This window comes from Macrobrachium nipponense, chromosome 49, assembly GCF_015104395.2.
Source record: "Macrobrachium nipponense isolate FS-2020 chromosome 49, ASM1510439v2, whole genome shotgun sequence".
Lineage (NCBI taxonomy): Eukaryota > Metazoa > Arthropoda > Malacostraca > Decapoda > Palaemonidae > Macrobrachium > Macrobrachium nipponense.
In genome coordinates this window covers 4816269-4840356 of record NC_087224.1, presented here as the reverse complement: position 1 = coordinate 4840356, position 24088 = coordinate 4816269, and the positions used below count along the sequence as shown (strand labels likewise).

Sequence of the window (24088 nt, the reverse complement as noted above, 5' to 3'; positions counted from 1 at the left end):
AGTTCCTCCCTTGTTTTCTTTGCTTCTTAGCCTTTTTTTTGCCATCTCTTTCAGTTTACTCAAGTCAGATCTCATCACCATGATTTGCTTTCCAGGCGCCTTTTCCAAAAGGAGGTGCTGTTTTGGTTGCTGTTGGGTTGGTTGTGCTGGTGGTGTTGTTGTTCGAATTCCCATCAGTTCTGCTACTAATCTTGCTCCTGCATATGTCAAGTTATTTGTTTCTGTGATACTGGTGGTCTGTATTATGCCCAGTATTTTCATTGACCTCAACTTGTTTTCTCCCTTAATTTCTTGGTGTTGTAGGCTTTCATGGAGGGGATCTTTGTTCTCTCTGTATCTGGCTCCATCCATTGTCTAATCTTTTCTACCCAATTCCGTCCTCTCTGTTACTTCGTCGGTGTTTCTTCGTGTGTCGTTGTTTGATACCTCATCCTCCCTGTCGTCTTCTGTGGCATCGTCTCTCAGTTCGTCTTCGTGTAATTCGTTGTCGTGTGACATTTCCCTTTCCAGTTCTTCTCTTTCTGTTGGGGAGAGCCAGTTCTTTTTCTTTATGTTCCTTGCTTGGTCTGACAGCCTCTGCTCTGTTTGGGGGGTGTTATCCTCTCATTCCATATTATTATTATTATTATTATTATTATTATTAATTATTATGATTATTATTATTATTATTATTATTAATTATTATTATTCTTATTATTATTATTATTATTATTATTATTTGCGTAAGTGCATTTTGTGCGACTGATTAACCCACAATTCAGTGTGTGAAATCAGTAAATAGCTATTTTATATTCCTTTTACGTTTGTTACTGAGTAATATTAGACCAATATATAGATCATCTTTGTTTTCTGATTAGTCTGAACTACAATGTTTTCTTTCCCACACGGAGTAACGTTTTGTTTTGTTTGAGCCTCGAGTTTTTTATTTGTATATTTTTTAATTTAAGGTTAAGTTTAAACACACACACAGAGCAAAAATAAGTATGTAAATGTGCGTTATGGTCCAAACGAACTGTATTATCTCACTCGTAGCTCCAAGGAAGAAGAAGAAAAAAAAAGAACTGAATGGGGTACGAACGTGATATGCGTATGCTTCGATGACGTCAGTGATGATAATACAAAAGTTACTGATAGTCAATGGATTTAAAGAAATGTAGGAAGCAACAATATTGCTGAGAGAGATAAAACTGAGCTATAACTTCGGGATTGCTGAACCTACACTAGCGAGAAGACCCAGTTGATGACTCAGCTGATATATGCCCAGTGACGTCACGTCAATATTTGACCTTAAGGAAAGTGAATCGTTGTTGGAAGTTGCCTCAAGGGGAGGAGATCTTTACACGCCATAACAAGACGGCAATTTGTATATTATTATTATACAAAGTATACTCATTAGGAGTCAAGAGGAAGTAAAGAAATATAATGGAATTGTGGCTAATGCTTGAACTTTTGGAGTTCCAATTCACGGCGGGAAAATATTTTTCCAATTCAGGTAGTGACATCCATAGTACTACAGAAACACGCCATGAATTATACATCACACCTGATACCATCAACCAGGAGCTGAAGGGCTTCAGGTAGCAATAAATCCATCTAGTTATTAATGACAATATAGACATACTCGAAGATAGAGCATACGTTCATTAAACAAAATATGCATCACATCCCTGTTTCATTTTCCTGCTACTCCCAGAAAAAAATCCAATGTACCCAGAATTTAAATCTACTTGACCTCATTTGGAAATGGAGTACTTGATTGTGAAATAATGAATACAAACATATGTCTTAGAGCATTTATAGACATTACGAACGCCACCATAAAAAATAACAAAGCATGAGAGAAGAAACGATGAAAATGATGGTGTATGAAAAATGTAAACATAGAGTGGTTGCTTCCCCTAACGAGAAGTCTGCTCAACCGAATTCTGTGCTCGAAGAAGCCTTAATTGCAACATATGTTTGAATGTCCAAAAAAAGAAACATTCTACCAGCAAAGTGGCAAAGCGGTTGTACGAAATTGAAAATATCGCATGTGTTTACGTACCACAGAATCTGGTTTGTAGCATTTGTCATGGAAATGATTAAAAGTACCGCGCGCACGAGAACTATTTCGGGAAGATATATAACTTTGCCCAACGTCTTTCCTTGTCGTAATATGGTCTGCTTCTTACACTTAATAATTGTTAGGTAAATCATTCATTGCCCAGGTAAACAGAGTCACAAGTGTCCCGACTAATTTTAAAGGAAAGTGCCAAATCTTTCCTCGGGAACATACGTAAAGACACTATAAACCTTTCTCTTGGTAGCGAGGAGTAATTTGAAATAAAGGCACAGTACCGTTCTGTAAGAGAAATATGAAATTAAAAGATAAATGATCTACAATGCATCTTAAACAGGATTCGCTGTAAGCAGTGAATTATTAACTGTCAGCCTCACTTTGAGATCTGGTGTGGATCGCTATGTAGTGTAGACAAATACGAATTCTCGTATTATATCACTAAAAAATATCAATGAACTCTCTCAGAAATACGGATATTCCACTGATAATTTCTCAGCAACGACCATGGCAAATGTGCATCGAAAGACCCATGGCTCTGTAAAGGACACTGTCGAATTGAAGTTTGGATACGATGAAATAAAGGTTAAGTTGAATATTTTATGGGAAGCGGCATTACCTAATCCCTTTGTTTACATTGCTAAACCGAGCTGGAGGTTATATGATATCGATATTGTAAACCTTAAACTATATCCAGGCTTCAATATACTTTTTTTTTATATAAAATTAAGCAGCTTCCATGTAGAAAAAAATTCCCTAGAAAATATAGAAGAATATAAGATAAGAAGATCGAATAGATAGTCACTGACACATCAAGAGAAACATGACCGTGGAGTAACGTTTTGTACGATTATCGTACACCGTTCCGACACTTACTTTTCGAAGTTAAATATAGAATTCGAAAAGTATGTCTATACTCCCGGAGAGATGCTATCGTAAATATTATATAGCAGAGTTATTATAGAATTATAGATTCATACTGGTAAACTGATGTTTCTTATAATGCCGAAGGAAAATATTTTGACACATCGGCTGTCAGAGAGAGAGAGAGAGAGAGAGAGAGAGAGAGAGAGAGAGAGAGAGAGAGAGAGAGAGAGAGAGAGAGAGAGAGAGAGCAGAATGTATAGAATGATAAACTAAATATGTTTATAGCTTTTCATTCTTCCCGATTATCATTTGTTTACTAGTCTATCATTCTACGGCACTCAAGATATTAATGCTGATAACGCAATATATTCTCCATTTGGCAAATGGAGAATTATTGAGTTAGTACTTTTATAACATATTATGGTGGTCAGTCACCTCTTTTGTATATAATATTATTAACTGTCTTGTCCCTGATTCAGAGTTGTTAGTCCCAGCCAAGCTTTTGACCATGTTTTGGTAGGTCTACTAATTCTTCAATTATTGTGTTGGATTCCAGGTACATATATTTATCCTAAGTAAAGGACAAGTAGTCGAAAGGCCTTGCAGAACTCCACCACCGTTTCTTCTTCCTTCGTGGATATTGTCTTTTTATATCTATTATTATTGTTACATATTTTCTTGATTCAGTTATATATATATATATATATATATATATATATATATATATATATATATACATATATATATATAGGAGCTTCAGAAGCAGTAAAAAGGAATCAAGTTTATTTTCAACGAAACGTTTCGCACATGAAACTTCTGTGCATCATCAGTATATATATATATATATATATATATATATATATATATATATATATATATAATATATATATATACAATTTTTAAAAGCTTGAATTTTCAAGTTAATGGCTCCTGTGGACTCATTTTACAATATTTATAATAATCATTTCTACATGGGATCGCTGTTTCTATAGGCAGTCTTCCTTCATCTTCTGTCTTGTTCATCTTGTTCTCTTGGACCTTTTTCCTTCACGTCATTCAATAATTTATCTTTCCACCTAAACTTTAATTGGCCTCCCCCTCCCTCTCCAAAGGCAGAATATATTATTTTAATTCAAATGTACCATATAGTTTTCGGCGTGGATCGTACGATGCGGTGGGCTCATTCCACATAAAAATGGTTCGTGTTTTAAATAATAATTATAAAATCATAGAAATGATAAACAAATACCTGAAAAGCAGCGTTAATAACAAGCAGAATCTACGAATACTCAAATGTACAATGTTCGGCGTGGATCGTAAGATGAGGTGGGCTCATTCCGCATGAAAATGGTTCGTGTTTTATATAATAATTATAAAATCATAGAAATGATAAACAGATACCTGAAAAGCAGCGTTAATAACAGGCAGAATCTATTATTTTAATACTCAAATGTACCATATAGTTTTTCGCCGGGCTGCTGGATCGTAAGATGAGGTGGGCTCATTCCGCATGAAATAAAAAATGGGCTCGTGTTTTATATAATAATTATAAAATCATAAAAGAAATGATAAACAAAATACCCCCGGAAAAAGCAGCGTTAATAAGGCAGCCAGGAATCTATTATTTTAATACTCAAAAATGTACCATATAGTTTTCCGTTCGGTCGGTTCGGGCGTTGGATCGTTAATACGATGCGGTGGGCTCATTTCCCATTTCCGCATGAAAATGGCTCGTGTTTTAAATAATAATTATAAAATTCATAAAATTCATTAGAAATGAATAAACAAAATAACCTAAAGCAAAAGCGTTAATCTATTTAATAATAACGAGGCGAGAATCTAATGATTTTAATAACTGTCAAAATGTAACATTTAGGTTTTTTCCGGGGGCCCGGCGTGGATCGTAACGATGCGGTGGGGCAATGCGTTGGGCTCATTCCGCATGAAAATGGTTCGTGTTTTAAATAATAATTATAAAATCATAGAAATGATAAACAAATACCTGAAAAGCAGCGTTAACAACAGACGGAATCTATTATTTTAATACTCAAATGTACCATATAGTTTTCGGCGTGGATCGTACGATGCGGTGGGCTCATTCCACATAAAAATGGCTCGTGTTCTTTATAATAATTATAGAAATCATAGAAATGATAAAAAATAACGTGAAAAGCAGGGTTAATAACAGGCAGAATCTATGATTTTAATACTCAAATGTAACATTTAGTTTTCGGCGTGGATCGTACGATGCGGTGGGCTCATTCCATATAAAAATGGTTCGTGTTTTAAATAATAATTATAAAATCATAGAAATGATAAACAAATACCTGAAAAGCAGCGTTAATAACAGGCAGAAACTATGAATACTCAGATGTACGATAGTTTTCGTCATGGATCGTACGATGGCGGCGGGTGCCGCCGTCGGCCAATGGCCGGTCGGGGAGTCTCTCCTGTCCTCCCCAGTCATAGCTGACGACGGAGAAAGAAAGCTGCATTTGGGGAAGGCTGCTCCTCTCATTACTGGTTGGGGGTTTATTTTGGATGGGTCCTCGCACGCCGCGGGCGCCGAATTAGGACGATGGATTTCAGCTACCTTCTGGAACTGGCGAAGGATAACGACAAGAAGAATAAGCATGAGGTAGTATATAACTACAATACTACGCCCCCCGTGGAAGGGGAATTTTTTTTTTCTTTTTTATTTTTTATAAATTCTCTCGTGCCCCGTAAGGGCAGCCAGCCTTTTCAACGTGGCCCGTCTATCCCCCCTCTCTGTTATTTCGGGTCAGGTCAGGTCATTTGAGGTCGTTGGAATGCTGGAATGACGATAAACTCATTCCCGTCTGGAATGCATCGTAGGGTACCTACCTAGGCAGGTCGCCTGATTGACGTCTATAGCATATAGCCTACTGTTATTTCGGCATGATAATACCCCCTCTTATAGGCCAGGTCAGGTCATTTGACGTCATCGGAATGCTGGAATTATATTAAACATATCCCTTGTTGGAATAGATGCATCGTAAGCCATGCAGCCGTAGAGTAACCTACCAAGGGTCGCCTGGTTGACGTAATCAATCGCCCGTTATTTAAGGACAGTTCGATACCATATGACAGGTCAGGGCAGGGTCATTCCAGGTCGGCGAACTGTAGTAGGGCCTAGGGCACTAGATTACGTCGGGTTATGGCCATAAAAGCCTTCATATCCGCGGCATTTGGTGAAAAATCACCATAGCTAGTAGGCTACCCTAGGAACTACGATACCTACTAGCCTAGTAGCCCAAAGGGTCTCGGGTGATCTGCCCCATGATAGGTAAATAACCTTGGTATCTAATTAATATATCTAATTAAACCCAAAATATACTTTCTGGTTAGCCTACTCATTCTTGGTTTGTTGTTTTTACCAATTTTCCACTAGCAGGCTAACCCAGATCTTGAGTTTTGTACAAAAATACTACAAACCTTTTTATGTGCGTATAGGCTACCAGGCCTCTGGTGAAAGGTGGGCCAGTTGTTGAAATTGTTAACAAGGGTGTGGCCTCATGGCTTACTATTTTTGGGGGTCCAGGATCAGCAACACCCCCCACCTTCCACCCCAGCCAAGTTAGGACACAGTAGGTAAGGTTAGGTTAGGTAAAGGTTAATCTGGTTTGGTAATACTCTCCTCTGGATTATGCTACCTATGACAGTAGGCCTAACTGCTTGATCTTCGTTAGCTCGTTATTACTTTGCAAAGGTTAGGAGCATATGCCTTGTATTTGAGCTGCATAAAATGACTTTATTGGTTGACATGCTTTTGGAGGAAATAATTGTCCAAGAGGAAGAAAACACCGTCAACACCTTCCAGTGACAACATAGTTCCATTCTCCCCTACTAGCCTTCTCCAGTCACTTTTGTTGACCTCTGTTTCTGTTGCTGGATGGTACCTGTCTGTTCTTCTTTTTGCTTAATCATTTGGGGGTGAACTTAATTCGGACAGTGGAGTGGGACGTAACGAGGTGTAATGGCCGTTCCTATTGCATACGCCGACCTTTCATCCTTTCCTGTTCTGTGACCTCACCAGTTAAGGGTGCCGGCCGGCCAATATAGGGCAAAAAATGCAAAATCATGAAAAAATTCATGGAGCTTTCTATGGCAATGGAGAATGCGTATTCAAAATATTTTGTCAAAATTCCTGTTACTTTCATAGTTACAGGGTAATTAGTAAAAGTAACTCAATAAGCCAAAAACATTGATCTGTACAAGAAAATGTGGTATTTCTTCTGTTATCGTAAATTTGGTAATTATTATCACACAAATTGTGAGTAATGGCATCTGTAGAGATTCCATGAGTCACAAGACGGGAAAACTGAGTTTTACACCCTTCAGTGTGAGCAGAAACATGAAAGAGAGTACACGTTCGAGTTTCACCTCTGACATTTGCTTGCTTTTACGTCTGTTTTTCTTTGTTTCGGTAAGGTTTTCATCATGCCAAAGAGGAAAAGACAAGCAAATCATCTCGCTAACATATAGAAGAAGAAAATTCACTCTAAATAAGAGTTCAGAAGATCATAATAGCGGCGATATTGGCGGACTTAGTGAAGGAGAGAGAGAGAGAGAGAGAGTGTGTTGCGCAAGAAGGAGCACCCCGTCTTGCCTGACGCTGTGCCCCAGGCTACGATCTTTGAGCAACGGCGGGATCTTCATTTATGATTAAATTATGATAAATAACATAGTTTTGGTTTATTAATACCCAAAAAGGAATATAAGATTCATAATAATCATGATTTATTGACATTGTCTTTGTAAAAGTACAAAGAAAAACTTTGATCTCCCATATCTCAAAACTATACTTAGGATTGACCTTCAAATTCTATCTTCTCCCTTAGTTTTAAAGCTATAGCATTGAAATTCATGTAAATTAGAAAGACATTATAGAACAAGCAAATCTAGCACATTTTTTCCAGTTTTTTTATTTTGTTTTTTTTCTTACATTTTTTTTACCCAATTTATAGGGTTTATTTTATTACCATAATGAAAAAATTCATATCTAACAAAATAAATTACTTTTAGAAAAAACCTACATTTGATTTAAGGTCTACATCAGGTCTATATATGGTAGTAATCCCAGATCTTAATATTAAGTATCAAGGGAGGAGATAGAATTTGAAAAATGGTTATTTTCGGGATAAATCGCTCTGGCATAAAAAAACCGAAGGTCAGAGGCGAAAATCATATGCGGTTTGGAGATGTCCTAAGTCACCTTCCCACAGATGACCCCCAACTCTTGACATGAATGAAGGGGGTGGGGTAAAGAAGGAGTTGAGGGTTCCTTACCCTCTTCCCCCTCCCCTCCCCATTCCAAGAGTTGGAGAGAGCGCTCTCGCTTGCCGAGGGAGAACAGCACAAGACGATCGTGCTTGGTCTTGCCAATGTCTATTTCTTAGATGGCAGAGTGAGAGACTGTCGTAGGGAATCCTTCATCTTGTGGAGGAGAGGCTACGGATGTCCGGCAGGAAACGTAGACACTTGGCAAGACGAAGCCAGTGGTATATTAGGTACTTTCACAGTTCATGTATCTTAAAAAGAGATTCCTGGTCACTCAAAAGCTATGGTGCATTGCAGTCAGGCTCATGATGTCAAAAAATCAAACCATGATAGTACCAAGGTTCAGGACTTAAGACCAGCTTTAGCCAAAGATAGTCCATGTAAAATACCTTAGGTTTATATACCTAGAAAGAATGTACATTAAGAATTTGTCATTTTTGTTTGTATTTACAAAATAGTTATTTGTTGCCAATTGTGTTTTTCTTCCATTACAGGCCGCAGTCCCAAAGTTTTCCACAAAATTATCAGGTCCAAAGAAATTGCAGAAAACAGCTCCTAATGTTAATGCCATTAAAGCCTTGCTGGACAAAAAAGATGAAGATAAGGCCAAAGCTCAGGAGGAGTTTCGGAAAAAGAGAGCAGTAAGTTCATTTTGTATTTAGTTGATGTATGTTTGATGTTTTTAGTTTGATCACCATCTGTCAAATAAGTTCCTTTTTTTATACTGTGTATTGTGCATACCTTAAGGCTTGTGACTAATGATCATCATCTCTCTCTTTTTATGAATTTGCCTCCTAAATTAATGGATTTTACACAAAGCCACATCAAAATGTTATGGTACTACACATTTTTAAGAGCAATTTGTCGTCTTACAATGTCTCATGCTTCGGTTTGTAGTTAGTGGGTGACTATACTAAATATTTACTACAATATTTTTGTAATCCTACTGCAATAGACTATTCTCAATTTGGCAGATACCACACATTTCACCCTCCCTCCCGATCCAGTATGGCTCCATTATAATTGTATCCACTTCATCTATGAATAATTTCAGTTAGCTTTACATATTTAACATGAATGCCATAGTGATGCAAGATCCTCCATGATATGATCTATGGAAAATTGTCAAATGCCTTCTTGAATCAGTAAAAGCCATCAGAAGGGGATTTTTGAATTATAGACACTGTTGCACAATATGTCAGAACACACATTTGAACTGTACAAAAACTGCCTTTTCTAAAATCAGCTTCTTCACTTCTAAGCATATCAGTTTCTTTTCCCAATCTTATTTTGATTGCCAACAACACAAGTACAATTCTCAGTAGATACCATAATGTCAGATCACCATTTTTGGGTATCTTTACTGTGCCTTTGTATTCCTTATCATCAGGCTTTATTTTCTCATTCATAGCCGGGTCTTTTCCGTTTCTTAAGTTTCTTTATTATTAATTCCACTTCAAAAACTAAATTCATTCATATTCTGGCATTTTTCAGCTTCTGGTAGAGGTATTTCACTTTTTTCCGCTCATTTGTAGGTGTTTCAAGATAATTCTATGGGCTACCATCTTAATGTCAATTTTTATAGTGGCAACTCCTTTCAGTCCTTTTATTGTACCTCCGTTCATATCTTCCATCTGACTTTCCATCCTCTCCTAACAATTTTCCATAGTGCAACTGTGAGGTTCTCCACCTGTCAACCTTTCAAACCTTTTCATTGTCAATTTTCCTTTCAGTCTTTCAGTGCAGAATGACCTGATAGGTAAAGGAAATTTTATATATATTCTATTCCATTCGCCATAGGCATTACTTAGGGTTCTTTGCCGTATCCCTTTGGCCCAAACTGCAACCCCTTTTATTTCTTTTGCTGCACCTCCATTCTTGCTTTCCACCTTCTTGTAACAAAATATTTTTTCAGTGTTCAAATGCAAGGTCTTCCTCATGTTACACCTTTAAAACCCTTTTACTCGCAATTTCCCTTTCAGTGCTGAATGACCTCATAGGTCCAAGCGCTTGGCCTTCGGCGCAAATTTTATGTTCTATTCTTATTCTTATCAGTCACCACTCACTGAATGATGAGCAGCATTTACCACTAAAGTGTTAATTTCAAGGATAATGGTCCTTTTAAATTGGATGGTATGGAAATGCTGTACAGGGAGTCCCTGTTTAATGGCGGTCTGGTTTTATGCCGCTTGTCTACCCCCACAAACTGTGAGTTATGGCACCATAATTCCCCAATAATAAGGGTTATACCACCATAACCTAACAGAGATCCCATTAACCGGTTATCAGCGCCAAAAGAGCCATAAATCGCAGAGTTTTGGTCAATGGCGGCTGCCTGTGCTATATGGTGTTGAATTTTATGTTTAGAATTAAATTTGGCATATATTAGTATCCCATTACATAACTTTTCTTTTCAGAACCTCCTTGCTCTTCGCGCTCAAGACAGGAAAGCCAATGCACGTGTCAGTGCCATGATCAACAGAACAAAAGGAGCAAATAAATCTGTGTTAGAAGATGCTAAGGTAAGTACAGTTTTGAGTGAATGTGTTCTTTGAATAAATGAATAAATATGTTATTAGGTGCAGAAGTCACTTGGGTACTGTGTGAGGTATGCACAAGTATGATTAGTATTGTCAAGCAAGAGACAACATAGGAGTCCTACAGGTTAATGTTGTTACTGTTACCTTCTCTGCAATAACCATGGCATTCAAAATGTACCCCTTGTTGATGGCCCCTGTATCTTCATTGCTTCTTAGATACCCATATCTCACTCTTACTGAATTTCAAAATGGGCTGAAATATATGGCATTATATTAGTGATGAGAAAAGTCGTTATCTGTAATTATTCCTGAATTTGCAAGAAATTTCAGTAATTGTATGATAGATTCCTTTGGTATATGTGTTAGAAAAGGCTTGTCTTAGCTTATGTGTGATATTTAAATGATTGAAGTCTATGGATCAGATGACTAACTCTACCATACCCTCTGGGGAGTAGATTGTATGCAGCCACTATGAGTAAAACAGGTTTAATGTCAAAGTAGATTGCATGATGAGGTTCTTACATAGACTGAACACCTCTTAGCCTTTTTTTCTATCAAGTATCCAAATTGCCATGGGTGCAGTGAAATTCTTCTGTTGAGAATCTAATCTGTTCATGAATCCTGACCAGATTCATTCTGATCTTTATTTCCAAACTGCAGGCTTGAAACTGGATGAGGTTCCATAGGCTCCCAGTTCTTAATGACTACAGTGTACCACAACAATGCTGTATTTGCTGGCCTGTACCACAAAATCAGTGCTGTATTTGGTGGCATGTAGTACCACAAAATGTATGCTGTATTTGCTGGCCTGTAAGGCTTCAAGGAAATTTATGGTGAATCTTAGAAGGTGATTTCGTAGATGAAGGTCAATGCACAGGTTTATCTTATAGGCTATTTACAACTTGTTTCAGAGACAAGTGACCCTTAGATGTAAACAAAAACCACTGTGGTCACATTTAGCAAAGTTTGTCCCAACAAATGTTAAGAACTGTGCAATGAAATGCATATTCTTTTCAATGCGGAACATTATATTGTTCACAGATATAAAAGTTTAATATGATCAAATAAACAGTAAAATTGAATACTGTGAGTTACATGTCTTTGAAAGAAGAATTTGACCATTTTTATTATTAGTAACTGTTATCTGAAGTAAGAATACAACCCCGTCATCCCCCATAGGTGTTTAGCGCCATCAGTGCACCTCATGCGGTGCACTGCAGGCATTTTTTAAGGTTTTTTGCAGTGTCCTTTCAGCCCCTTTCATTTCTTTTACTGTACCTCTGCTCATATTCTCTTTCTTCCATCTTCCTTTCCACCCTCTCCTAACAGTTGATTCATAGTACAACTGCTTTGAGGTTTTCCTCCTGTTACACCTTGCAAACCTTTTTACTCTGTGTTTCCTTTTCAGTGGTGAATGACCTCGTAGATCCCAGTGCTTGGCCTTCAGCCTAAATTCTATGCCTATTCTATTAATAGATAATTGGTAATTAAGGTTTTATCAAAATGAATTGAAGACTATTTTTGCATTACAGGACCTCACAACAGCAAGAGGAGAAGAACAGTGTGATGAAGATGATTATGGCTATGAGTCTGCAATGAGTCAGCAGATTTTTAGCAAACTAGCTGATCAGTATGCAAAAATGCCTGAAGATGATAAGCTCAAGTTTGTTAAGTCAGGCAAGAAAACTAGCATTGACGACATCAAAGTAAGTGGTACCATTATGCCTGATATAATATGTTTATGGCAGTTCTTCAAATAAACTATTTTTAAGGGAAAATCTGTTTTTTTCATAATTTAGTGAAATTATTTGTGCAAAATTACTGCATTCATTTTAAGCATTGGAGTTTTTCATATTTCCTGTAATGAAGTAAGTCCTCTGTCTTTTTCAAATACATTTTCTTATATAGAGCAGGGTTCATGATTACTTAGGTAATGCATATGTGCTTTTAAATTCTTAGAAAAGTCATGGCAAAGCAGAAATTGTGATATTGTCATTCATCTGGCTTTCTTTCAGAACCGTGTAATAAACAGTTTGAAGAAAGAAGAGGAGGAAGAGATGGAACCACGGAAACGAAAACGCAAAAGCAAATTTGCAGACGACGATTTCATAAACGATGGAGATGCTTTCGATGACTTTGATGAACCTCCTTGGGATAAAAAGACCAGCAGCGTTCTGTCAAGTCAGAAAACTGTAAATATTAATCTTACTAATTATAAGAGTGATAAGTACACTAATTTTAAATATGACAGTGAGAAGGAAAAGAAGAAAGATGAGAAGGATAGAGATAGAGATAGAGACAGAGACAGAGAGAAAGAGAAAAAGAAGAAAAAGCCAAAGCCAGCAGCACCTCCACCAATGAGTTTTGTGGAGCTAATGCAAATGGCTAAGCAAAAGCAAAGTGCCCCTGTTCAAAAGTTAACGGTAGACAATATTATAAAAGAAAAGGAAAAAGAGAAGAAAAAGGAAATTGACCGGCCTTTGACAGCAAAGGAAAAAGAAGAACTGGAAGACGAAAGAAGGCGCAAGCTAAGAAGACTGGGTAAATTACCCTCAGAAGGGAAGAAGGAAGATAATCAGGATAAAACTAGGAAAAATGGAGAGACAGACAAAGGGAAAAAGAGTGAGGATAAAGTGAAAGCGAAGAGTGAGAGCACGAGCAAACTCCAACAGGCCCTTGAAAAACCAAAGCCGGAGCCCAAGGCTGTCGACAGGTCCAAATACTTTGCTGTGCCAGGTGCTCCCCGTCAGCAACCTGTGAAAAAAATTGGAGAAGCCATCCATGCCACCACCGAAAAATCCTTCAGTTCCTGTTAAGAACAAACCACCACCTCCCAGTGAACAGGTTTCAGATAGAAAGTTCCAGAAACCCAGAGATTTCCCACCTAAAGATCTGAAGCCAGTGAAATCCAGAGATTTCCCACAGAAACCCAAAGCTCGAGATTTCCCTCCGGATCGCCGAAGACCTCAACACGCTCCGCCCCCGCCCAAGAGGGGACGCATTGAAAGTGACTCCGAGGAGGAATACGATTCGGAAATGGACGATTTCATTGATGACGGTGAAGAAGAGTTGGATTATTCCAGTGAAATCAAGAAGATGTTTGGTTACGACAAAAGTAGATATGTGTAAGTATTTCTACTCTATTAGAGGATGTATAAACATTCTAGGATGATGATGCAGTCATTTTGTCGACTTAAGGTTTTGTCAGTTTTTTTTTTTTCTAACCGATAAAAAATAAAATTGAGAAAGTAGTTCAGCTTGGGGTGAGGTGGGAGATTCTGTAATGAACAGTATTAGTAATGAGATGGTTTGAACATATGATAAGTGGCAGGACATGGGCCAGGTAAATATGGAAAAAGGATAGGTGAAGACTTAGACCTATGAAAATTCAGGCAGAAAGCATACATGGTAGAAGGGAGAAAATTCATATCGCAGTTAAAGAATGGAAAAGCTGTCATGAAAATGTTTGGTTTGAGGGGAATTCTTCTTTGGTTGTTTTAAAATGATAAGGTTCTGTTCCTATGGGATTACAAGTGCTCTGCTTTTCACATATGGATTTCTCCTGCTTTGCATGCACATGGATGGCTGTGTAGTGATTGAGAAAGCAAAAGAATGACGCAAGAAGACCCAAGGCATCATGCCCACTCTTTACTGGCCTACTCGCTCCTTTGTGATTCTGGCCAAGCTAAGGATGGAGGTAACTTGATTTCAGGCATGATACAGGTACCGGTGATCTTTGTGGGGTCAATTGGTGTAGCATCTTTATCTCACAAAATTAGTGTTTGAGGAGTCATAAAAGTGCTGTGAGGTCCTTTGTGAGAAATTAGACCCATGAGTGACACATACTTGTTCTTTGTTCCAGCATTTCCCACAGGGAAAGTGACTGTTCGAGAGAATATGTGCTAAGTTTAAGGGTTGGCTCTCACCTCAGTGGAATTTATACAAAAAGAGGTGGCGGTGGCTTCTTCCAGGAAACCTACATTGAGCCTTTCACCCCTCTCCTATTTTTCCTGTCCATTCAACAGCCCACATACCATGAGGCATAGAGACTGTTTGGAGAAAGATGAGTGTTTGATGTAGATCAGTCTTGATATTAACATCATGCCAGGAACTTTGACAAAGCTTTAAGTCATCTGGCCAACAGGAATGGATATATTGGTGGGAGGGTTATTCCTCACAGGAAAGTCTGCAACTGACGGGAAGGGTTCCGATCTGTTGGAAGGTATTGGAGTAGGGGTAAGGGTTTACACAAGGAGAGCAGGTCGCCAGGCACAGTGCCTGCCCAGAGGGCAATACAAGGGCATCGCACTTGTTAAATCTTGCAGTAGGTAGCACATCCTCCCATCTAAAATTGAGTCTCTATATAGGAAAGGCAGAGAGTTTGTATTCCTGCAGGAACAAATGACACATTTTAAATATAATTTGTATTTTCCTAGTTGTACGAACTGAAGCTTTTCATATAGGAGAAAACCCACTTCCCACCCTGCTGTGTACTGCCTAGGTAAACGTACACTCATTTGGGCTGGAACTGCCAGTGGCATAGGTAGGCCAGTAAAGCGTGGGCACAATGCTCTAGGCCTACCTGCATTATTCTGTCTCTCAGTTGGTATATGGAAGGGATCGTTTTATATTTTGTTATTTTTCATTTAAAATATGACAAGCTTTTCCATTTTTACAGTTAGATGTGAAATTCTTTCCATTCTCTCCTGTTGTTAGTTTTATCAAAGGAACTAAATTTTTTAAATTGATGGTAATACCATGGAGGAAATTGTGAAGATCTGCTAATAGTGGCCAACTATATTGGTGCCTGAACACAGATGCTAGATCATCATTTATATTTTTTCCATATCATAGTATAGGTGTGTGTCTGAATTGTGCTACTTCATATCCACTCATTGCATAAATTTTGCTGATTTCTTCATCCCTTCTCATCTCTTGTACAAATCATGTCCAGTCTTTGAGATCTCTATAATTTTCAGCTACCTTGCACCACATCTTTCTACCAATTCCTCATTATTCAGTCTTTCTATCAGACTATGGTCATGAATCTTAAAATTCTGTATTTACACCATTTCAGTGTCCTGGAATTATTTTTAATTTTTGTAGGTAAATGGAAACCGGGTATACATAGGCTCATCCCTCAAAATTTGAAAACAGTTTTCCCCTATTGGTTTGTTTATGTCATACTCGATGTTTGTCAGTTCTTTGGTAGGTGGTTGTTAATTACGAGAGATGATTATGAATTGTTACATAAGCCATAAGTTTGGTGATCTTGGTTGAAAGCCCACCCTCGGATAGCAAGAAATAAAATCAAAGGAAAATGCAAGGAAAAATGTTTGCGTAAAACACATTGTTTACATCTTTAATACATATGGCATTTCTCAGTGACAGTTGTGCAAAGCAATTCATTTTAAGAAAATTTTTAAAAAGTAATTGATTATCTGCCTTATTGGAATAAATGTTTTTTCACTTCATCTCATAACATCACTGACGCTAGTCTTGTATGGCTGCATGTGCTATTTTTGAAAACAGCCCGAGAAGAGCCTTTATTAGGCTCAGAGGTGTAGATAAACTAATCCTTTAAAAATTATATAATAATAATAATAATCATCATCATCAATGTTGACTTCACCGTGACTACATGGTGTGTGCATTTGTGTATCACGTTTGCCATTTCTCTTTTTTGCTTTTGTGGGGTTTACTGCACAGTATTGCAAGTTTAGTTGACTCTGATTAAGGTTATTTACTCATATCATGACAGTACACAAGAGAATGTTTCATCACTTTTGATATTTCATCTCAGTAAATGTTCTCTATTTATCTTTAGTAGAATGTGGAAGTAACAACTTAAAACAAAACAAGGTCTAGCAAGTTCAGTGACGCCAGCAAATATGTGATACGCACATAGCCTATGCACACAATTGCATTTATCTTTAGGGTTCTAAATATAAAAAATGAGAAAATACTGTAAAAATATACTAATGAGAATACTGGCAGTCCCCAGTTATCGACAATTCAATTTTATGACGCTTACTTAATACCGAAAATTGGCGATTTTTGGCGTTTATCCTCAAGCCGTCGGAACGGAAGCCCCGCTGATAACCAGGGACGTCTCCCATCTGCCACTGCATCCCCATCCCCTCCCAGCAGGGAAAACTGCTCCCCAGCTCCATCCACCTTCCAGAACAACCCCTTCTCAGAGTGGGTTCCTTTATACTGCCCCCCCTCTCCCATTGTGCCCAGCCACCCAACCACCTCCCTACGTTGGAAACTTCTTCAGGTCCCCCCCCTCACCCTCCAAAACCCTTTCTGTCTGTCTGTGAGTGTAAGGAGTGTTACCAATATTTTCCTGAGGCTGTGCAGCATTGCCTCCGTCGGAGATTTTTTTTCCAAATTTTTAAGTTATATGTCCTGATTGTGTTGAGTTCTGGATAATGGCCATCTGGACATTCGAAGGATTACTGTCGTTAATTTCCTTGAAATATTGCATAGAAAATGTTAATCATTGAACTTTAGCTCTTTGATTAAAGAAGTGAATGTAGTATGACTATTTTATTTTCCAGTGATGAGGATGACTGTGACGACATGGAAGCGTCTTATAGCCAGATGCAGAAGGAAGAACGAATATCTGCCAAAATTGGATTACAGGAGGATCTTGAAGATATGAAAAGGGAGGAGGAAGAGAAAAAGATGAAGATGAAGAAAATGAAAATGATGAAAAGCAAAGGGAGAAGATGAAAGGATTTGTAGATTTTTTTTTTTTAAAGATAATGAAAGGCTTTGTAGAGTTTTTGTAAATAATATAATAGATGATAGTGCCCTCTTCCTGGTCTTTATGTATTGTTTTATTGTTTGATTTTTAGAACTTTATATCACATACATAATCTATAAATATTTATATAAACCCATGGACATTCATGTATACATAAACAGAAACTACTATATATGAACCTTATATTTTTTGTTAAAATATCAAGAATGATTGAGAATGTAAGCCGACGCATTCCTGGCTTTCAAACGACCCTGTTGTGCCTGTTAAGTATACAAGTTGTGTATATGTGATCTGAAGAAAATGTATATCCTGTCATACACTATATATTTCAGTGCTGTATAATAAAGTTACTTAAATATAGAAACACACACACACACACGCACTTTATTATTAAACCATATTAAATTTTTATCTGCCACACCTGATAATATGTTTAACTCAAACCTAATATGGAAGCTCTTCATACATAAAATAATTCAAACCCTTAAAAGTGCCACCATTAATACCTGGTGCTATTTCAAACATCTGGGAGACAATATATTTTAGTTTTATTGGTTTCAAATAAGGCTTTAATCTTAAAAAAAATATTCAGTGCCTTATTTAAAAGATAGTTTTGACTTCGGTGACAGTTATAAAAGTACAGGATTCTGATAACTGAACTATGGGACGGGCTTAATATGTATAAACTCAAGTATGTAAATATAGGTGACTGTTGATATATTTAACAGTATTATGCATTAAGATTTCTTGAATGTCTGATCTACAGAAAAAATGACTGGGTTTCTCTACGAGGGGCAGAAGTCTGGGACTTTCTCTGACCTGCTCTGAGGGTTGGGCTGCAGCACCATGCGAAGATCTTGCGTTCTTTAACACTACCTGGTGGACAAGCTTATTACTGTTCTCGATTCGAAGCTTCTCCACCTCCGTGGAAAAGCGAGAGGAGGATCATAGCACCGGTCCATTCCTACCTGTGGTGGGCAATGCTGACTCTGGCTCCCAAGACAACTGGTAACAGATCAAAAGCACTTGAGGTTTAAGACTGTGGAGGGACAAAACTACACTGTCTCCAAAGGATGAGATGAAGGAGGAATCCACAAAAATTCTTTTTATCATGACTAACAAACCTGGGGTCTTATTGTACTCTCTTAAACGCCTTCCAGGCAAGAAGATCGCTGTCTTTCTCGCTAAGAAGCCGGTTGTTTTTAGCGCTTCCTGCCCATTTTACGCTGTGGCATTCTGCTTTTTCATTCGCTTGTTTTTGCATTCCCAGAAAATGCAAACCCATGAATCATCTTAGTAATCCAGACCTCAGAGAAGGTTCCCGGGTGTTGGTAATAACCCATGCTCTTGTTATTTAGCTGCCTTGGATACAGACCCACATACCACTTGCAGCAGATGCAGATCTAATGACAGCAGACATGTTGAAGACTGGGGGTTATTCCTGATCAATTCCAGGATGATAACTGAACTCGCGATAGAAAAAAAAATATAGAATTTAAACCATAGGCCAAGCACTAAGACCAATGAGGTCATTCAGCTAAATTGACAGTAAAAAGGTTTGAAAAGTGTAATGACGGGGAAACCGTGCAGTTGCGCTATGAATAAATTGTTAGGCGAGGGGGGGGCAAAAAAATAAGATGGAAGAAAGAGAATATGAAAGGAGATACAATAAATGGAATGAAAGGGGTTGCTGTAAGGGGCCGAAGGGACGCCACAAAGAACCTTAAGGAATGAGGTGCACTGTTGGCACTACTCATGATGGAAACCAACAATGTCCTGGGAGTCCATAAAACGGAGGATCCCGAGCACAGGCCATTGTCACTCTATCCTCCACAGGGAGAATCAAGGGGTAATTCAGGACCAGCTTGTTCCTGAAGGATAAGAGAATCTTGGTCACAATTTACCAGGTCACAGAAAGAAATGATCAAAGGCACTATTCTGGCCAAAACCAACTAGAAAGAGTTCTTTGATATCTGTTGGTCTGTTATGGAAGCCTGGGAACAACAACAACAAATATCAAGTTAAGCCGTTGGTCCCGTTGTTGAATAACCACTGGTTCCAAGCAATGTAAAAACGCCATACAAACAAACAAATCGAGTTAAGCGCCATTAAGGTGCTGATAACGGTGAAACACCGACTTATGGCAGAAATCAACTTACAATGCGGCGCTGGAGTGGATCCCCTGCTGTCGAGGTCCTACCAGTAGTATGTATAATCACTATTAGCAACAGGTACATTAGATCTAGTTGCAAAATAGGCAGTCCCCGGGTTACGATGGGGGTTCCGTTCTTGAGACGCGTCGTAAGCCGAAAATCGTCGTAAGCCGGAACTTTGTGAAAAATCCTAAGAAAACCTTACTTTTAATGCTTTGGGTGCATTGAAAACTATGTAAACTGCATTCTTATTGCATTTTTCATCAGAAAAACCTTCAAATATTAATAATTTTGCATTTTTGGTGTCATTTTTCATCTGCTGATGAGCATTGTTGGCGTCGTAACCCTAGAACATGCGTCGTAACCCTGGAAATAATGTCTGGTGAATATAACTGAGAAGCGCCTTAACCTCGGAACGTCGTAAGCCGAACCCGTCATAACCCGGGGACTACCTGTATTCAAATAGGCAGCAGATGTAACTTGGCAAATTGATGACCCTTTCAGCTTCTTACACATGAATATGCCTGCAAGTTTGATATGTATGTATGAACACTAAGGTGTCCAGTCTTCATATTTTTCCTTTAATTGGCAATAAGTAAAATTTATGGTTTATGTATGAACACTGGTTGTTTGGTAAAGAAATAGCACAGCGAGTTTTTATAGTTTTTTCGTAATAATACGCTCCCATTCATCACTTTCAAACATGTCTGGTTCTGGAACAAGACACTGTTCTGCAGTCTGCCTCCAAGCTGAAATATTACGGTGATACCCTCGCACTGGATCTGTGTGGAGTCGATGACATAGCTCGCAAACGCTTCCTCTCACCTTCGCTTTCCAGAACCGCCGCCAAAAGTGATATCTGTTTGGCAAAAAATAATAAGGGCCCATAAAACTTCAAGCATTATAAAAAAGGAAAACTGCCCTAAATATTTTTCATGCCCAATGAACATAGTTTTTATAATTAAAAAAGTAGTTGAATGAAATCATTGCAAGGGCATTGAAAGCCCTGTTGTGAAACAGGCAGGTCTTAGAAGTGGAAGAACATTTTTGGTTACCTTGGGGGGACAATGGATTGTGAAGCAAGAGTTAAGAGAGCTGTAGGAAAGAGAAGAGCTGCAGCATTGAAAAAATTGAGAGTGAGCTAGACTACTGGTGCATATGGTACATAAAGCTTGCACATCCTATGCTAGTGGAACAGCACTGGCAAGGGAGCAGATCTTGAATGTTAAGATTCAGCATAAAATTTTCATGGACATCTTAGAGGTGTTCATTTTTCTCTCGGATGTTCCACAGATAGTTAATTTTTTATTACACCAATAATGATATTTGATAGAATATTATCTGAAAAAAATGATAAACTTATGTCTCACAAATTCAATGAATAAAAAAAAAGGTAGCTTATGTCAAATGAAGCAAAACATATCTAATTATGATTTGTAAGTTCTGGATAAAAGTACTGAAATCATCAAACAGTTAATGATATGGCAATTAATAAAAATCTGTCGTAATTGCCAAATGTCTTCCACGTAAATATATCATTCTTCAATTTCCAAATATACACTGTTACCTTCCATAGGCTGCAGGATTTTTCATCAAATCCTGTATAAGTTCTGCCAATTCTCTTGGATGATACATGCGAGCATTGATGTATGACCCTGGTGGCAGGAAATGTTCATATCCTTCTCCTGTTGGATATATGGATTTTTCATGGAAAGCAATGCAGAGGTGTGATGCAAAAAAAACTTTTAGTACCATTTACACTGATGCACATCATACACTGTAAATTGGAGTAGTTAATGAATCAGAGATGTTTGTGAACTCAACACAGTCTCTGCTTTTCTGACCACAGCTTAGCAATGTATAGTTTTCTGGAAAAAATGAGGGATTTATTGCTATCTCTCTCAATGCCAAATGTTCTATACAGGCAACATATTAGGAAAGTGTAATATTAACAGATTAAAGGAAATAAGGTCAAAAGAAAGAAAATCATGTTACACTTACCTCCCCATACTATAGGGACCAAGCCATGCACAAGTGGGTTATAAGGCTTCTCTGATATGTAGTGATTGCACAGGCTGTTCTCGAAAGCCAAGGAAAAAAGGTACTTTTTCCTTAGCCTCTTGATCCAGCACTTTGTATTGAAAGCTTGGTATCTGGCACCACACTTGTAGTTTCCGCAGTCCCCATACTTGTCCACTCTTATGTATTTGGAGAGCTCATGGACATATTCCTCTCTCTTGGAGAAGGTGTTGCAGTTACTCGACATCCACACGACTGGCCGCCGCTGCTTTACGAAGTCCTTCCACTTAATATCTTCAGTCTCCTCCAGACTTGGGGTCTCCTCCAGCGCTTGCAAGTACCGTTTCAGGGTCTCTTTGTGGTACGCCAGTAGATTTGCACGGATGGGCCTATGGCAGTATATCAGGTTGGTGGCGTGTTTGGTGTTTTAGGAGTATAATGAGAAAAGCACTGGTTTTTAAAAATCAATATACTGGCCCAAATCAAATAGGACTATACCAATAGAAGGACAGTGATGTCACAAAACACTGGGCGGCCAACTATTTCAATAATATTAACATCTGTGTTGTCACAAGACCAAAATAGACGCGGGACTTACATAAAGTGTTTATTTTTCGGTAAGAGATACCCATTCATTGCCATAATGTCAGAGGAAATGTGGTAGCTCATTGTCCAGTTGAACTGATGACTGCCTATGTCCGCTGTATTGATCAAGCCATGGTTCCCCTGACACTCAGGGGAGACTCGACATCCACCCACACCCATCGCTGGTCTGGATACCTTTCGGGGAGGTCACTGGCTTCCATCCTTGTAAACAAAAGGGGTAGAGCAAAACTGTCATCTTGGGGCAGGTCTACAAAATCAAGCAACCAGAAGTATCCACGGTATTTTTCTATGAGAAATATCCACAAATCCCTGTTTATTTTATCAATTCCATCATAAAATGCACTTTTCGTGATAAAACTATTTAAAAAAAACGGTACATACATTTTCAGTGGGTTTTCCTTGAGTTTCAACTAACAAAACAGGCAGTTTTAAGTATTTTTATAGGGGTTTCAACTATTCACAGGGATATGGTCCCTCGCAAATACGGGGGAACGATGTAAAGGGAAAAGATCTGGTTATGGCCTAATTGTTATCAGAGAAGGGTTATGGTTAACTGATTTGATGCAACGTGGAAAGGTGAGGGAAAAATTTTGAAAGCACTTCAGTGCTACTCCAGGGATTGCTAAGGATATATCGCCTCTTCATTCTTGTAGCGTATCTAAGGATGCAGGTAACCACAATGCTGAAAATCTTTATGGAAATTATGCAATATTTTGAGGAATGTTTTCTTAATCATGAATGTTCACCCGAGAAAAAATCTCGGGTATTGAACCTATATTGTCAGTATATAGATTTTCACATGCAGGTACTAGGAAGAAAGGATGTTGACAAATCTTCCTTTAAGACATAAACTAGGACTGGGAGAGCAAAAACTTGGGAGGAATTGGTGGAAGTTAAGTCTATCTTAGTTTAACCAGACCACCGAGCTGATTAACAGCTCATTGTGGGATCCGAACCCAGGCTGCCAGTGAGGAACTAGGAAAAGGGGGAGATGATAATATGTCTGTATTAGAGTGAGGAGGTTTTATACTACTTGCAGCTGAAACAGGAAAAGCAACTGACCCGTCGGATTTGAACAGCAGGGCGTGGGCTTCTCTCAACCTGCTTCTGTCATATGTGAATTCACACTTCCACTTCGAGCAGCCGTCTTCTTCGAACTCTCACCGTTCCAAACCTGCAATTGAGATTTGAGATGACATTGCGCATGCATCAAGTAACTTAGTCTAATTGGTCTGCTTCTTTGTGTGCACTGAGTATTGCCCTGGCTATATCGCATGAAATATCCCTTGTACGTACATCATTTCAAGACCTATACAATTGCTGTTATAAAAAATGATAGCAGAATATTAACCTTCTGACATTTCCAAGCTACTTCACTAATGTCAGCTATTTATCTCCACCATATCCAATCAGCATTTGCGACTACCCAAGTATCAAACATTCTTGGAGACATATTTCACACCCTATTTCACAAGTATCTTACACCAAACCAAATAGCTTACACTACTCTCTGTTATCTGATATAGAGTATCTTTTGTGTAGTGTTTAAACACAACTTTGTGTATAGACTATACTGTTCTATGGCCCAAGCATTGAAAATTAATGTTGGGTGGCCATTTACCAATACCTAACTCTCTTCTTGCAATATGTCTGTCTTCTCTATTTTCTAAATGTATCTCCTATTTACTTAAATTTCACATGATCCTTTAATTAGTCAATAAACGTAAAATATATCTATTTACTTAAATTTTGTATGATCCCTTCATTAGTCAAT

At 38.1% G+C, this 24088-nt stretch overlaps 2 protein-coding genes across 2 annotated transcripts; one reads left to right on the top strand and one right to left on the bottom strand.

The window, feature by feature from the left end:
* Positions 1-5329: 5329 nt before the first annotated feature.
* On the top strand, positions 5330-17600 carry LOC135205279 (protein SPT2 homolog). Its single transcript, XM_064235658.1, has 7 exons — positions 5330-5561; positions 8719-8865; positions 10642-10746; positions 12297-12470; positions 12780-13502; positions 13540-13889; positions 17328-17600. The coding sequence occupies exons 1-7, from the start codon at positions 5502-5504 to the stop codon at positions 17500-17502; spliced, it is 1734 nt and encodes a 577-aa protein (XP_064091728.1). The 5' UTR covers positions 5330-5501; the 3' UTR covers positions 17503-17600.
* A 2627-nt stretch (positions 17601-20227) lies between these two features.
* LOC135205217 (alpha-(1,3)-fucosyltransferase C-like) lies at positions 20228-23832 on the bottom strand. The gene is made up of 5 exons (XM_064235575.1): positions 23377-23832; positions 22307-22515; positions 21691-22097; positions 21257-21374; positions 20228-20548 (listed from the first exon to the last, which is right to left on the bottom strand). The coding sequence occupies exons 2-5, from the start codon at positions 22471-22473 to the stop codon at positions 20347-20349; spliced, it is 894 nt and encodes a 297-aa protein (XP_064091645.1). The 5' UTR covers positions 22474-22515; positions 23377-23832; the 3' UTR covers positions 20228-20346.
* Between the last annotated feature and the right edge of the window lie 256 nt (positions 23833-24088).